The 16933-nt window shown below is 36.6% G+C and overlaps 1 protein-coding gene across 1 annotated transcript in view; it reads left to right on the forward strand.

The window, feature by feature from the left end:
- ppfia4 (PTPRF interacting protein alpha 4) overlaps positions 1-16933 on the forward strand; it is a 122538-nt gene that overhangs the window by 62830 nt on the left and 42775 nt on the right. The window contains exons 2-5 of the mRNA XM_088920599.1: positions 9805-9906; positions 11070-11234; positions 12060-12134; positions 15902-15985. Coding sequence (XP_088776725.1) covers positions 9805-9906; positions 11070-11234; positions 12060-12134; positions 15902-15985 — 426 coding nt within the window. The remainder of the gene's footprint in view (positions 1-9804; positions 9907-11069; positions 11235-12059; positions 12135-15901; positions 15986-16933) is intronic.

The following is a 16933-nucleotide window of genomic DNA, read 5'->3' on the forward strand; positions in this document are numbered from 1 at the left end:
TTAATGCATGGATGACATTCAATGTAACTGTTTTGGAAGTGCAACAGGAAAACACAGAGTAAGGCAAGGTTTTAATGCTGATCTGTAATTTTGACAGTTGAGTGCCTGGATAGGCTCTGACTTCACTGCAATCCTAAATTGGATAAAGTGGGCAGAATATGAATGGATGGAAAAATGATACTCGGGTTATGTAATTCTGACTTTTCAGACAAGCTTGGAGGCCATATATTGTTTTGAGGTTAAAATGCAAACCAGATCTGCTTTCATCAGGGCAGTATAGTATTACACAAATTCTGATTTGAAAAACAGTTTTTGTTGTTAATAAATATTGTAGTAAAATAAATTAACATAGTTGTAATCAATTTGATGAAAGCAAGCAACAGTGACCACTTCACAATTATAGTTCCCAACTGGGCTTACAACTGGCATTTGTTAGTTGGCGATAGCTGTGATAATAGCATGTTAGCGATCACGTGAAATCTGTACATACGAAGAATGTTTTATTGTAAAAACAAAATAATAAAAAAAAAGAAATGGTATCTGTACTGTATCTGTCAGTCTTCTCTGGAATTGTCTGTAGGGATTATTGTTGACAGGCTTAATCAGCATTTGATTCCTAAAGTGAATCAAAGTGTAGCTTGAAATATTAATTAATATATCCAGAATACATTTAAAGCTGTGTTTTAGTAATTCAAAATGTATTGTAACTACTATATTAAAGAGCATAAGCATTATTTCCACCCCAATTTAGGAAGCTTTAAGCTCCAAATCATATTTCTTGTGTGTTTCAGTACAGAAATGTAAGAACATAATGTCAGTTAATGAGGGCAGTTTTTATGACTTAAGTTACACTAGCAAATCTACTTACAGAGATGTTTTTCAAATTTTTGCTCAGTAAATAAAGTGGAATTTGCTGCTTTTTATATAACACTATAGAGAAACAATATACAGGGATACAGTTTACATTCCATTATTGCTTTCATTTGTTAATCCATGTCTTGGGAATTAAATGGAAATAATCCAAAAAATGATATCTCAGTGTTTCCTGGCAGACACTAACTACTTTTACACTTTCATTTGATTTGTATTTATATTTGTGATCACAATTAGTAAGTGAATACAATATAGATATATACTGTTTAGCGCCTTGCAAATGTATTCAGATTTTTGCACAGGTTTTCTTATTTTGTTGCTTTAAAGCTTGCAGTGATGAAACTTTGAAACAGCAGTTAATATTTGTTACATACACAGCCTACTTCAAAAATTGAAAAAAGAAAATAGAAAAATGGAAAAGCCACGATTGTCTAAGTATCCAAACTATTTGCTGGGATGAGGTTACAAAAAATCTCTGAGTGTCTCTGTGAGCACAGTCTACTAAATCATTAAGAATTGGAATGTGCATCACACCATTTATAGACTTCCTAGATCAGGCCGTCCCTTCAAACTGAGAACCTGACAAGGAGGAATCTGGTGAGGGTTGCCACTGTGAGGCCAACAACAACTTTGAAAAAGCTACGGGGTTCAATAAGTGAGATGGGGAAATGTGCATCAATCCTCAGTATTCAGAATATTTCACAAAACTAGCCTGTATGGGTTGATGACAAAAAAAAAAGAAAACCGAAATGTTACAAAATGTAAGCCATCTCAGAGATGGCATGGAGTTTGCAAGACAGCCTCTAAGTGATCCTGCAAAAATGTTACAAAAAGGTCTTGTAGTCATTTGACACCCCACTGACACATTGCAATCTACAGTAAATGCACGTTACATGCAGTATGGCGCAGTGATCTGTGCTCATGTATCAGAGCACCTTGGTAAGATTGATGGTGAGGTCCAGGTGTGGTGGTCTGGACAGACGTGTCTAAACGGTAAGATACTCCACTTATAGCAATGAATGGCAACCTCACAATACTTCGTTGATAAGGTCTTGGGACCTTACATGCTTTCTGAGACTAATCCTGATAGAACAAGAGCCACAAAGCATTAAGCACGTCCTCATGCTGCTCATAAAACAGTATTATAAAGAGATTAAGTTGACAGAAAAGTAAAGCAAAAGATACAGAAAACAACCGTCATTCAAAAACAGATACAGATTTGCTGGGCGATCTACTGTATGTTTTGGGCACTTTGTGCTCCATGTCCTTCTGATTAAAAATGTTGCTCTTTCATTTTCTCATTTTGATTTCTGCTTAAATCTGATCCTGATTTAATTTTGTTAAACCTGAACACTATTTCATCTTTTACTGTAGTTGCAGTGAAACACTGTACTTTACCTTTTTTTCTAGTATGTTTATTACTTCCACTGCTGTTATGTGCACCTGAGAGCTTTTTGGATCAATGAAAAGAAAGAAGATGAACAAAGCTGCCTAACATAGCCAATGGAAAGAAAATAGACTAGCTCTGTTTAGTTAAGATGCAAAACATATTAAAGAAACCTGAGCTAGAAACTATTACTATAATTAATATTATAGCTAAAATATTAGCTACTACCTGAGCTAGAAACTGTACTGTGAATGTGTCATTTTGAGAGATTTCTCTGAAGGATAACAGAGAGCTCTGGAAAATCCTTAATGGTGATAACAGCACACAGATGTCACCTGTGTTAGGAAGGATGATAGCTTGTTGATACTGTCTTTGCAGAAATAATTGCTTTGGGAGGTGGGTGAGTTTTGATTGAGCTAGAGACAGGCAATTTAGAGAGACTTGGCCAAAAGCCAGACTGCTCACCTAACATTATTGTTTCCTCTGGGCTTGTGTTGCAAGAAAACATTGATTTCTGCTTTGGTTATAGCAAAACTGGCATATAAATAGATCCAGGAATGTCAATATAATACTTTGTCAAAAACCTATAGTATGAAGCAAAAGGGTCTCTTCAGGTATTCCGTGTGACTGTAATCTATTAGTTTAAATATGCTTGTATTCATTATTATATTTAAAATCTATTTAAACATTGAGTGTTGCTTGTTACTTTATAATTATATAGTTAGGATCCGTTTTTCCATCAGACAAGTAGGACTTTGAGTAGGCTTTCCATTTGTTCTTTTTGCCTACAGTATAAAGACATAAGTTCCAGTATAGATAAGATACCTATGGTAAACTAAACGACAACAAAAAAATCAATCTCAGACCGCAAATTGAAATGATTTATTCTGTTAAAACTCACCGTCTCTTTTAAAGTGACACTATAGCATGATAGCATTGCTCTCTTCCACAGTTTTATTTTAATCTGTATCCGAACTCTGCCAGTTGCAGCACACAAAAAATGCTCCATTTTTGCATTTTGTTAGGAAACATAACTCAGGCATCCTTTTAAATCTAACACAACAATATGATTCTATAGTATTTGATAATTATTTATTTTATATTTCAAAGCTTCTTCCATTCCAAAATCTTAAATGAGCTAAACTCTCAGTATTCCAATAAGTATGTAACACAGCATTTCACTTCACTATTTTCGGGTGCTTGCACGCTGTAATACGGTGGATCTATCATCTTCCTGTGGCTAATATCTACAGTGGTAATCTGATGATTAAATCAGTCATGACTTCAGTCAAGAGACACTGCCACTGGCAATGCAGAAAGTTCACATTAGTGGTCTTCGCTGAATAAGTAGCCAAAAAAATACAAGGCTGACCGACTCTGGAAATGTGGAAGTCAGTCTGCTGGAAGCTCCAAGACTTCAGGATTTTGATATTATAGCTTTAAGATGCCTGGAGTTCATAAAGGTTTAAACATGTCATTGTAATCAATCTCAGGGTACTGGCTTTCCTTTAATAGAGCAGGGCTGACATCTTAAAGAAGAATATCTTTACAAAACCTCAACGAACTGTACTAAATGACCATTTTCATAGGTGAAAGCTCATCTCTAAAAACTTCCCAGACGATTAAGTTTAGTATGACAGACAATTGAGTTCTTTAATAAAGGGCAAGACTGAAAAACTTCCAAACACACACAATTAACACATTTAACTTGAGTGTTTGAAGAGAATTAGATCTTTATGAGGAAATTTGTCAACCACCTTCTGAAAATCGATTTCTTCCTTATTTATTAAGCAGTTGTGTCACTACTTTTTCACCTTTTCTGTGTTACATGCTGAACAACTGTCTATATCCATTCTCAACCGATTCTACTTTCATCTGTGTTTACCTCACTCTGACTTAATTGTTTGAACAGGTTAAATCCATACATACTGTTTCTACCTGAAGATGCTTCAGGCCAGACAGAATTAGTAAAGTACTAAAGCAGTCATCAGCTATGTCTGGTGCTGGTTTTCCAGTTGGTTTCTCCCAGTCTATGTGAGATAAATTAATACCATGAAAAACACATCATCCCTTTCACGAATTTCTCAGATTTCATTATATAATTAACATTTGTATTAGGTGATCTGTAGTAGCTCAGATAGCAAGGGCATCAAGCATCCTGACTGGAAAGTCCTGGGTTCAATCCCAGGTAGGGGCAAGTGACATAGCTTGCTCTAATTCCTTCCTGATGCACCCAGGTCCACTGGGCCTGCTTTCCAAATGAGTACTGGGGGTTAATCCTTCTGGAGATAATAGGCCAGCTGGAGTGTGATGCTGGCCACATCACCTCCAGTGTCAGATGGTCAAGAAAAATGGCCTTGCCCCCCCATTCCCCTGATGGGCCTGAATGGCCTGAAAAGGAACTGACCTGCCTATTAGGTGATCTGAAGCATGTTCTAAAGGCTGTGCTTTTCGAAGGTTTTTTCTAAGTCTGTACCATATACAGTAAATGCTATGATTCATGATTCATATACAGTAGGTATAGTTCCTGAGCCTGAATATTCATAAAGTCTAGCAAGCTGTGCAGTTGTGACTTACACAGTAAGCAGAAGGCTTGATATCAGGATATCAAGACAATTGTGAACCATTTGGTGTGAGACAGGTATGACTATGTAGGGAGGTGACACAGTCCAATAAATGATATTTGCTTGCTTATTTGTTATATTATGAATTATTATATTTTTTTAAATACTGTCCTAAAAATATTTTCTCAAAGGTATGATCTAGTACATTTCAGAGCAGTTTATTCTGAGAAGTGCTGCCTTTTAGCACTGGGGCCCCTGGTTCGATTCTAGACCTGGAGAAATATCTGCGTTGAGTTTGTTTGTTCTGTGCCTGTTTGCGTGGGTTTCCTTTGGGTGCTCTGGTTTCGTCCTGCAGTCCAAAGACTTATTAGTAGGTTAATTCATTTCTGGAAAAAATTGGCCCTGGTGTGAGTGTGTGTGTGAGTGTGTGAGTGTGTGTTTGTGTCTGCCTAGCCTGCAGTAGACTTCTGTCTCAACCATGGTGTATCCTGTCTTACTGAGATAGACTTTGTCACCCTCACGTCGGTGTACTGGGTAAAGTGGTTAGAAAATGGATGGATGGATTACTCTGTTTATTATTAAGTAATTTGTTCTACTGTTGGGCTTTCACATGAAATCATCCATCCAACAATCCATTACCAGCAAGCTACTTATCCTGCTGTGGTCACAACAAACTAGAACCTCTTCCAGAATCACAGGACACTAAGCATGAGTGCTCTGGGACTACTGTATAAACTAGATGCCAGTCCATTACAGGGCCACTGTGAAAGGGGCAATTTAGAATAGCCAATCTAACCTAGCCAGAATGTATCTGAAGATGGGAAGACATTCTGTGAGAAATGTCCTGGAGAAAGACAACAAAAACATGGGAGAACATGCAAATTTCACTGTGCTCTAGCCTCCACCCCAAATCAAAACTGATATGAAACCAGCTAGTTTAAAGGAATGAACAGATTGACAAATCAAACTGGACCTAGATCTTGCAATGGGTGTAACTGAAGACTTGTTATTTTCACATATTGTATCTCTGTTATGTTATTTAAATGCTTTACAGTACATATTAAGAACTCTTTTTATTTACAGAATAGAAAAGTGTGTTACTTAAAAGGAGAGACAATCCCTTATCTACCAGAAGATTAACAGAACATTTTTCTCAAGACACCAGTCCTGCTGGATTTTGAACAGCGCCTCTGTATCTCATCAATATGCCTCTTGATCACAGGCTGCTGTTTCAAAGCATAACCGAGCAGTGGTTCACTTAGCTCTCCATATTTAAGAAGCTTAAAGGAAAGTAATTTCACCCAGCAGAAATTCAATATCTCCCAAGCTTTTCTGATATTTCATATCAAAGAAATATAAAAATGGATTTAACTGCATTCATGGCAAACAGTGGAAAAAGGAGAATTATTACAAGCATTATCTGTCTAAAGTATTTAAACTGTTTATATATATTGCATACATATGTGCTAAGTCTGATTTTGGTAACTATACATAATATAAAATCACACTTAGCTTACTTAGACTGGTGCACCTCTGCCATCAGTCTGTTATGATCCATATACACTATTAGGTCTTTCACACAATTCTGAAAATGCTGATTCAGAATTTACTCACAACCAATCTTCAGGTTCCAAATGGGCACTGCTGTCATCTTTGGCACTGAATGTGTGATTTATATATCTCTATAAATTAAAATGGGGTTTACAAAAGAGCTTTTATATTTTCAAACAAGGTATTTACTGGGGTTTCTGAACTATCCCATTTAAAACTACTCTTAGGCTTTTTTTCATTTTTGTACTCCCATGTTCACTATTCTTTCACACTTTGGCTAATTTTTATGTTTGTATGGACATTCATGGTTTTCAATTGATATTTTATGTCCAGTTTTGTCCTATAAACCTATGAATTTCCACATTAACTGTATGCAGAAAGTATTAATAATTCTTACAGATACTGATAACAAGAGGTCCCTGCTGGGCTTTCTAGTTTATGTTATTGCTTTTTTATAGTTAAAATCTTCAGAAACTGTTTCACTGCTCTGAATTTTAGCTTTTTTACGTTTCAAAGTGATCTGTCTCTGGGTTCATAGCAGAAATAAAGGAGGGAGAGCTATATAAAAATGGAAATACTGTTTTAAGGCGTATGTAATGATTAATGTGACTTGAAAGAGAGAGTGAGATACAACATCTGTTCCTGGATTGAAACTGGCCTCCTGTCTATTGCATTGCCCTACAAAAAATCAGATGAAATTCACTGACCCATTTTCTTCTTAACCCAGTACACCCAGGGAATAGGATTTGAAATCTGAACAAAATAAAATCTGAATAAAAAAGAAAAAGAAAAACAAAACAAAACAAAAGTTATGCTTGTATTTAAATAAGAGTGCTTATGAGGCAGATGTTAGTGTTAATCGTCAGTCTAAATACTGTCGTTACCAAAGATTAATTTAGCTCCTGTCCTATGACCTCCTTTCCTGTGTTCCTTGTCAGATGATTTTGATTCTGTCCATCAGACATGTCTGTCTGCTGTGATCACCTAATGTAGCCTGTTCCTTTAACTTGCTTAGCAGCACATCAGCCTTTAATCCATTTCATACAGGTCATCACTGCCTTTCATATTAAGGAATATGAAGTGACAACATTTTGGAAGATTTTTCCTACTGCATACCTATGCTTCACATTTCCTCTTATCATCAGGTGAACCGATTGAATCTTTTTTTTGTAATACTGTATTTAACTTTTTGTACAGTGGTAATCCAGGAAGCACAAGAACTTGCTTTTCTGTGTTGGCTCAGGGAAATAGCTACAGTACATATCAATCTCTATAATCTGTTTTATGAGTGCGGAATCACTGACTGCTGAAATAATAATTTGTTCCACACCACTGCACAGAAAGCACAGTATACGGTTACCATAGATAAAAAGTAACATTTCTAAAATCTTACTGCAAGTTACAAACCTAAAGCTGTAAAGATAATGTAAGCATGGTTGCAAAAATGACAAAGAATTTGAAAACACAAGTTATTCCTTGATTTGGGAGGGAGCATGAAAGAAAAATGGAGTGAAAGGAGAAGTTAGTGCTCTTGAGTCTTGGGTGAAATTCTGGACTGGGGTGCCTTCCATGTGGAGTTTGCATCTCCCTGTGTTTGTATGATTTTTCTGAGTGTAATATCATTTCCTTCTCCGCTCCCAAGGATGATTGTTTAATTTTTTAAATTGTGGTGTATCTAAATTGTGGACTGTACAGGTGTATGTGTACTGTATGTGCACTGAAATCCTATCCAGGGTGAAGTACTCCCTTGTGCCAGCATCTTCCAAAATAAGCTCCAGGTTGCTGTGGCAGGTTAGCTTCAATTAAAGTCCTCATCCAGGCCTATACTGTCCATACTTTCCAATGCAGGATGTTTAAGGGCACATCCTTACAAATGTAAATAGGCTCTGGAAGGCTGTGACACTAATTAAAACATGAATTTTAACATCTGTCTGGAATTTGACAGGAAGCCACTGGAGATATTGCAAGACAGGAGTTATACGTATGAATGCCAGAATGAGGCCTGGTCAAATACTTGGAAGCAGAGGTACAGTAGGAACACAGTGAGATTTACAAGGTGTTTTTCAAAACCCCAACAACAAGGACCTTACAGTAGCCCATTCTACATGAGAGAAAAGCATACAGTAGTTCCTCTGCAACAACTATTGCCAGTTGTATGGGTTATAGTGAAGCGATATTCCTTAAATAGAAGAAAGTGTTGGTGGTTGTTATGAACTTGTTTGTATTGGTAACTATAATATTCTTTACTGAATCCTCTTTTGTCTGAATGATACTGTACATCAAACAAGCAAGTTATTAAAACAATGTCAATGTTTACTGTATTTATTAAGCCATTCTAAGCACATTTAAGCCATGTGCAGATATTTTTATAGTTTTATGTGAAATACGTATTCATTTAATATTCTAGTAAAACATTCCAGTAAAATATTCCAGATAGTAAAAACCGTATGCCTTTGAATTTTAGCTTTAATTTAAGACATAAAACAGGCTCCTACTTTATAAACGTACAGAGATATTACAAAATGTTTGAAGGGACATCATACCAGGTGGAAATGTACTCTTGTTCCTGAGACAACAAGTGTTAACATGGTTTTTCTGTCATTATTTCATTATTTTATACATTAATACATACTGTAGGTTGAGAAAATTTTAACTGTGATATCTGAAAGAAATACTATCCAGTTAATACTTGTTATTATTAAAAGAGAAAACTAGTTGTAGAAAACTGTTCTTGAGGTACAGTAGATTATTATTAAATATAAAAATATGATTGTGCCAAATGTGAAATGTTCTCATCTGAAGTTAATTTACAGAACCGTCAAAATCAATGTGGACCATATCCATCCCATCAAACAATAAAGAAACCATCACCTAACATTGGCAGTTCTTGTTTGTTTAAGAACGCTGTAAAGAGTTAATAAATACTTCCTCAGTACATTAGAACAAACATCTGTTAACTGAGTTTAGTGCCTTGGGTCCTTTAGTCTGTTCTGAAACAAAACTGATCAGGTTTACTGTCTACAAGGCTACCAGCTTTAAGCTATGAACTCTGTCAAGCTGTTACAGATTTTAACATAGGGGATAAATAGTGCCAAAACTAGAACTTACTCAGTACTAAAACATATTGTATATCTTCATGACAAACATAGACATACAACATCAATACAGAGAAGAAACTAAGCAGCCCAACCTGTGATGTACTCATCTGATGTCTAATACAGCAAATTAAAAGGGCATCAAGAGAGAACTTTCAAAGAGGTATTTTTTATATCATATCGCAGACTCTCTTGTCTACAGAGGTGATGTCTCAGGCAGGTACAGTATTGCACTCATTGGGATTGAGGACTGATTTGTTTGCAGGCATCACTGTAAAACAATGCAAAGTGTAGAGTGCCGAGAGTTTAACAGGAGGTCATTGTATCTTGGCAGGAGTTCGCAACACTAACAAAGGAGCTTAATGGTTGCAGAGAGCAGCTTCTGGAAAAAGAAGAGGAGATCTCTGAGCTGAAAGCAGAGAGAAACAACACTAGGGTAAGATGGTACAATTTAACGTACAGTCTAACAATCTGTTTAATGTTGGCAGAAGTATAGAACTATAAAGTCATGATGGATCAGAACAATAAAGTGTGCTGGGGTCAAATCCTGGTAGTACAGTACTACTATTATAACCTTGAGCAAAATGCTTTGCTCAAATTCCTCTAGTTAATGGCCTGCTGCATAAATCGGTCTCAAGACCATCATTGTAAGTAAGAATTTGTTTTCAACCTTACTTAGTAAAAAAGTGATACCAGTTAAAATCAGAATGGGGAATGCTGGGGGAATTTTAACGTTTCTAATGGAATTCAGGGGGTATGTTTTCATCATTACATTGCAATACATTTATTTAGAGAGAATGTCTAATAAAGAGAAAAGCACAGAAAGCAGTTTTGAATTTTATAATATGTTTGCACACATTTATGAGACCTTCGTTTTAGCTTGTTTCTAGTTAGCTGGTTCAAGGCTGTCTCTTTAGAATAGTAATTAACACCAACTATACAGTAAATGATACAAATTGCGTTGGGCACACAGAGCTTGACTTTGGAATGATCACACTGATGGGGTGTGAAGAAATCTCTGGCTGCTTAGCAGTCTCATGACAGGTACTAGTCACTGCAGGGAAGTTACAGCTGTATCCTCAGTCTGCAACTTGAGCTGTCAAAGATAGCACACACTGTGAGAATTTGTTCGTTTGCTTTTAAGTGTTGGACAAGAGCTTTACCACCTTGAGCTTCAATTTGTCTGATCTTTGAAGCTTAGGAAGCCTGGGTCTGCTTAGTACTGGAATGATAGACCTCTAAGAAAAATCAGTGTGCAGGTGCAAGTGGTGTTGGTGGAGCAGAATGTGGTACTTTTCAGTCTCAGACATTAAACTGGATGAAGCTATGACTACTTGGTCGTTAGTAATCCAATGGCACTGTTCATGAAAGTAGTATCTTGGCTAAATTCTATTTTGGGCTTGCTTTGTAGAAGCTGCCATATATCATTCAGGTGGATGCTGTAGTTCAGTGATGGATGAAATGAACCCCCTCCTACTGTATGTTTAAAGTACTTATACAGCTGCAAAGCACTATGTTTATAAGTTATTAATTGGACATGAAGTCTATCATTCCTTTTGAGGGATTACTAACCATACAGTGCCCTCTTCTCTGCCAAAGCTTCTCCTCGAGCATTTGGAGTGTCTGGTGTCGCGACACGAGCGGTCTCTCAGGATGACGGTGGTCAAGAGACAAGCCCCGCCACCCTCAGGTGTCTCCAGTGAGGTGGAGGTCCTCAAAGCCCTCAAGTCCCTCTTTGAGCATCACAAGGCTCTAGATGAGAAGGTGGGAAGCAGTTTATCTTCAATTGCTTAAAATACTGTATATCACCTTGTTTCCTCAACTCTTAGTAGCCTAATATATGACCAATTGTTTTTTTTTTCTCTGTGCACCATTCTAAATATGTCCTCTTTAAAATACTTCTCAGTGCTCAAAACTTATTGCAGAGAGTAACTGGACTAACTGTACGTACACAATGCTCTAATAGAAGAAATACATAAAATAAATGCATTGTCTAATGTTTAAAAGAATACATTCATAATCTGTCATTAAAAAGCCATTTAAGGAGATTTTAAAACATTATTCTGCTAGCCTTATTTACATTTTATTTTTTGGACTTGCATATTATCATACCTACAGTATGAGATTTAATGCAAAAGTTGTATGCATAGTAAGTGCTCCTGGACAAAGGAATAATAATAAGAACCACAGTCTGGAGGAAATATCTTTTTACAATGCTTACTATTGATTGATTCAAAACAGCTTTTCACTAAACATCAAAACAAGCATTTTCTAAAGTTCAGAAAGATATGTCCTGAAGAAGCCTTTGAGGAATTTGAAAAAAACTAATAAAATAGTATATATTATTTATTTTTTATTAATTAGAAGATAGAAAAAGCAACATAACTTATATGAAATATAAATTCTAAACCAAATGCCTTTCAGGTACTTGTAGAAGTAGACTGTGCTATAGAAGATGTAAGATTAAGGTTGGGAAATTGTGTTGAATTTGTGTTCTTAAGGATTAGTGGAATTTATGGCACTTTGGTGCCAAACTCTGTAGCGTTTGATAGGAAATGGCAATTAGGAAGTCTTTTCTCTGTCTTTTAGGTACGTGAGAGATTGAGGGTGGCGCTGGAGAGAGTGACGGCATTGGAGGGGCAGCTTGCATCTGCCAATCAAGAGGTAACAGCGCTTCCTTTCTATCAAAGATAACTACTGTATAACCTTATTTCGATTATTTCCTTTCTGAGTGAGGTCTCTTTCACTCACCAGAACCTAAAGAACTGGGAACAGCTGTTAAACTGGATCAGCAAAGTCTTGTGAAATTAGGAAGTTAAGATAAGCTAGGAATGGACAGCCATGGGTTAGAGGGGCAGCAGGAATGGAATGGAAACAGAACAGAAGAGTGTCAGTACCTTCTGTACATACTGTAAATATTTAGCACTAATTAATCAAACTGTCTAAAGTTTAAAAGATGATGTTCTTCCCCAGGTCTCTTAAGATCATTTGATCTTCCTGAATCAAGGAACTAGTTTATTGAGGTAGTGATTTTTGCATGTGCTTTGGTTGTACAGAATCAGGCACATGAAGAGCAGCCTGTGCAAGCAATTTGAATCTGGTGTCTAGCTAAATATGCTACCCCTGCTTCACCTAGCCAAGAGGTCTTCTCCATCAGGAATGGCTAAGGTGCTCCCTCTGCCTAATTTGACAAGGATAAAAGTCATTACAGCCTTTCATAAGTGCTCAAATGCTGTGATATAAAACAGAAGGTACACAATTAGCCATACATGATTCCCATCCAAAATACCTGTAATCATTAAATAATCTGTGAGTTAAATTAGTGTGTGAGCTCCTTGTTATGCAAAGAATGCTAAAGGAGGTTATGAGTTTGTCGCCCAGCAGAATTGGGTTCAACAGCACTTGAAACAGATGGTGCTTTGCTTTTGCAAGTAACTGTAGTACTGCCACTGCTGTTTAAAGTTTTAGTTGCGAGATGCTGATCTCTTAAGATGGAATGAGCTAGCAATAGTTTATTCTGTTTTCTGATATCACTTTGGGGTGTGTGATGTTAAAGCACAGCTCACTTGTCAGATATCAAATGCTGTGTGAATCTGGAGGGAGTATTAGAGCTCTTGGGATCCAAGAAAGTGCTGACAAAAGTATATGTTGTGGTTTGCAAAGCCATTATAAGGGGATTTTTTTCCTTGTTGTTTGTAATACAGGATATCTAGGTCAAGGCCTCCAGCGGTACATACAGCTGTTTCCATACCTATCAAATTAGTGAAAAGAGAGGGAAGTATTTTCACTTTGGTGGTTTGCGTTACAGTTGTGCTAATGAGTCCTATTTATATTCACAAATAAAAGGGAAAGGCAATTGTATCTGCCCACAGATGATCACAAATACAAGTAGGAGATGGAGTTTCTCACAGCAAAATCCTAGGACTGAACAAAATGTACATTATACCACATGTTTCACATTTCTTCCCATGAGAACAATTGTAAAGCATTGAAACTGTAATGGGATTAGTGTTTTTACATATTTGCATCATGTTTGTTTTACAAATTGTGCTAGTTTAAAATTTGTTAATGTCTTATTTTGCCCATAATGGATTTGCATCCAATTAGGGTTGACTAAAATGACTTCCATTTAAAATATATGACATCTGATAAATCCTCCTGCTAAAGTCAGTGTCAACTAATTGAAAAATCAATTGGCACAATTTGGCACAATTATCATAGTTTTGGAAGCCTTGTCTTTGTTTCACCGTAGTGAATTCAGGTTTTCTGATTTAGTACTATTAAACATTGAAAAGAAACTAAAAGAACTACAGTACCTTTGTTACAATGTAATTTGTTACAATCTTTTCCTTCCCTATCAGAGAAAGGAGCTACTACAGCTTTAGTATACGTTACGAGAAAAAAACTAATTTGATTACAGAAACCAGTTAATTCTCTCCATTACTGGTCAGGAAACCTACAGTGAAAGACGTTTCACTAATTGCATTAGTGACAATTAATTTGTGCAGAACATTCAACTGGGAGTTCCAAATTAATTGATTTTCATATTAATTAACTTTCAGATTAATTAATATAATGGTATCTTAATCTTTAATACAGCTCCATGTTTTTTTCATTTACTCTTGCCTTTTTTGTAGAAACCAGTTATTCCTGGTGTCCATTCTTATTCCTGGCTGGTTATACATATTAATAAACAGGGCTAATTCCACACCTTTTCTGATGCCATTTATACTTGCTGTCTTTTATATGTGCTTGTTTAACCTCTAGTTGTTGTTTTAGTGCATAATAAGATGAATAGTTCTATTTTTACTTCTGAGGTCACACCTCGGTGATTGCCTCATCTTGTGCTTCACATTATTTATGTGCATATAAAGACTTTTTGTGGATTTCACATACAATAATTTAGAGAAGCAAAAAGAGCATGTAAACATTTTATTTAAAAACACCTTGCAGAATCGGCATAAGCTATTTCTTTCAGGAAGCATATTCCTTACTTCTAGGTACCTGATGCAGTAAATCCTTTTCATCTGACCCATGGATGTTATGTAACGTCTTGAAATGAGGTTCTTTTATCCTGGGCAAAAGTTAATTGACAAACTGCAGTGTATAATTCCAGTTCAACCTTTTATGTACTGTGTTTAAAATAGCTCTTCATGAAAAACGAAAGTCTTGCAGAAAACCCGAGCACTACCACTCGCTGAGATTGTCTCTGTTGCTTTCAGTATGCGGGACTCTGGCAGAAAGGAACTGCATCCTAAGCAAAAAACAAAACTGGCTCAGTCACCATGGCTTAAGTATTATCAAAGAGCTTATAAGGAAATAACATAGATGTGTCCAGAGGCCTAAACTGAAAATAGCTGAGTATAAAACTTCAGAATGTCATTAGGACCCACGAAATACACTGTGAATACTGTACTGTACATCCCCTTTATTAGTAGCAGGTTTCGGGGTATCGTAGTTTACTTGTAACCAAGCTAGCCATGATTGGTGATGCAACTCAATAGGAGAGTTGTATTTTGCGAGAGTGTTAAACCATCTTGGCTGAAATGTTTTCCCAATGGTCATTCAACTACAGAACACAGATAATATGTAGTCATGAGATCTTTCCATAGACATCATCACTGAGAGCAATAGTGCATTTAGTCTCTGACACTCTTTATCTGGTCTGAAGGAGTGGTTACTGGAATTTAAAGTAATGTTTTTGGGGGAAGGTATCTAATGTCAGTAAGGTTGCAGTGAACAAAGTTATCAATTTGAAAGTTCTCTATGAGCTGGAGATTAGGTTTAGCAGAAAGACAGAAGAAGAAATACTTTGTCATACTTTCGTGTCCTTCTCAAATTACATTTCAGTAAGTTTCTGAAAACTCCTACAATTTCGAAAAAATCAGTGACCTATTTTGTTGTTGCTAAGACATATTGGAAACTTTGTTTGTGCTGAATGACATCTGAAAAGATACAATGTGGATGTAGGGTGATGTGTACAACTACAGTAGGTAAACATCCAGTATGGAGTCTGAGGAACCATGCTGGAAAAGATATTACCCTGCCCATTACCCATGTTGAAAAACAGGTAATGAAGGAAGAGTTTTAAAGTTGGTATTGTTGTTATTTTTGTTCAAATGATTTGTAAAATAAAGTTTAAAAAATTAAGCCTTTAAAGCAGTCTTTTAATCAAGGCTGATGTCTCTTTTTAAGAAAAAAAAAGTACATTACTGTCAGCTCCCTGAATTGAACAGACTGACTGGATGACTGAAATAATTTCACAAAAAAGACAGCAAACCCAGGCAGTAGACTTCAGTATTGTACAGCCTTATATGATGATCCATGGCAGTTTTCAAACACTAATCCAATGGGTTTCATCTCTGGGGTTTTTGTAGTAACATGACTCAACATTGCTGTGCGTTTATTACTCCTGCTTGTCTGTTCATCAGCTCCTCGCTGTCAGGCAAAGGAAAGACAAGACTGAGGGAGACTCTGTGGATGGGATGGATGCTGTTTCCAAACCAGCATGGAAGGTAGGTTGCTGACACTGTACTTTATCTCGGATACCATACTTAAATTACAAAAGGAGAATCAAACTAAGCCATTTGCAGTCTGCATACTTTACTCCTCCAGCTGAGCTTGTAGAATAGATAACCCTGTCAATCACACAGTCAGACACAGAAAGATATCTTCAGAAAGATCCATCAGGACAAGTTCTTGTATAGTGTGGAAACTGAGATAAGTTAGTCCATGCAGACTGCTTAAGCAACTTATTAAGTATTTATTAACACTTATTGCTTTGGTAGTTGTGCACAGAGTAAGAGAGCAATTACTGTAATTGAACAGGTTTTACAAACCCTCTTTTTGGCGAAGAACACAGGTCTTTATGACAAATACGGCTTATTTATGTGATGAAATGTGTCTTTGTGGTAAAGCTTATATTGTTATGATAACAGGGGTTTTAAATTAAAGTTCTTAACTGATATTCAGGAGGAATGATTACAACCAACCATTTTTGTGCAAACTGTTCTAAACTGTAATCATTCCCAGAGTCTTTTCTCAGAGCTACATACTGTACCTCTTATGCAAAAATCCCTCTCTTTTTTCAATTAATCTCATTCATCCCTCTTCCACCCCATGGTTAACTTCTCGCTCTGCATGAGGGTCCCAAGCTCTTCCCTCTATTGCCAGGGGGGTGGCTCTCAGACAAGTGGTTTAAACCAAATCTCACTTAGTACTTAATAAACACCCCCAAATGCATCTAATTCTCGGTCCACTTTATTCCTCTTAAAACACACGTGTTACATATATGTGTAATTTAACCAAAGTTTGGGAGGTTAAAATCTAATCTTGTACTTCTCCTTTTCTGTATTTAAATACCATCTGGTTGCACACAACTCTCTGCACATCTTTCCTGGCCCCCCTCCCTCCACCCTTGCTGCACCCTTGCAGCAGCTCCCTGGTTCATTCCTTGTAGATGA

The sequence above is a fragment of the Atractosteus spatula genome, chromosome 7, assembly GCF_055471065.1.
Source record: "Atractosteus spatula isolate fAtrSpa1 chromosome 7, fAtrSpa1.hap1, whole genome shotgun sequence".
NCBI lineage: Eukaryota > Metazoa > Chordata > Actinopteri > Semionotiformes > Lepisosteidae > Atractosteus > Atractosteus spatula.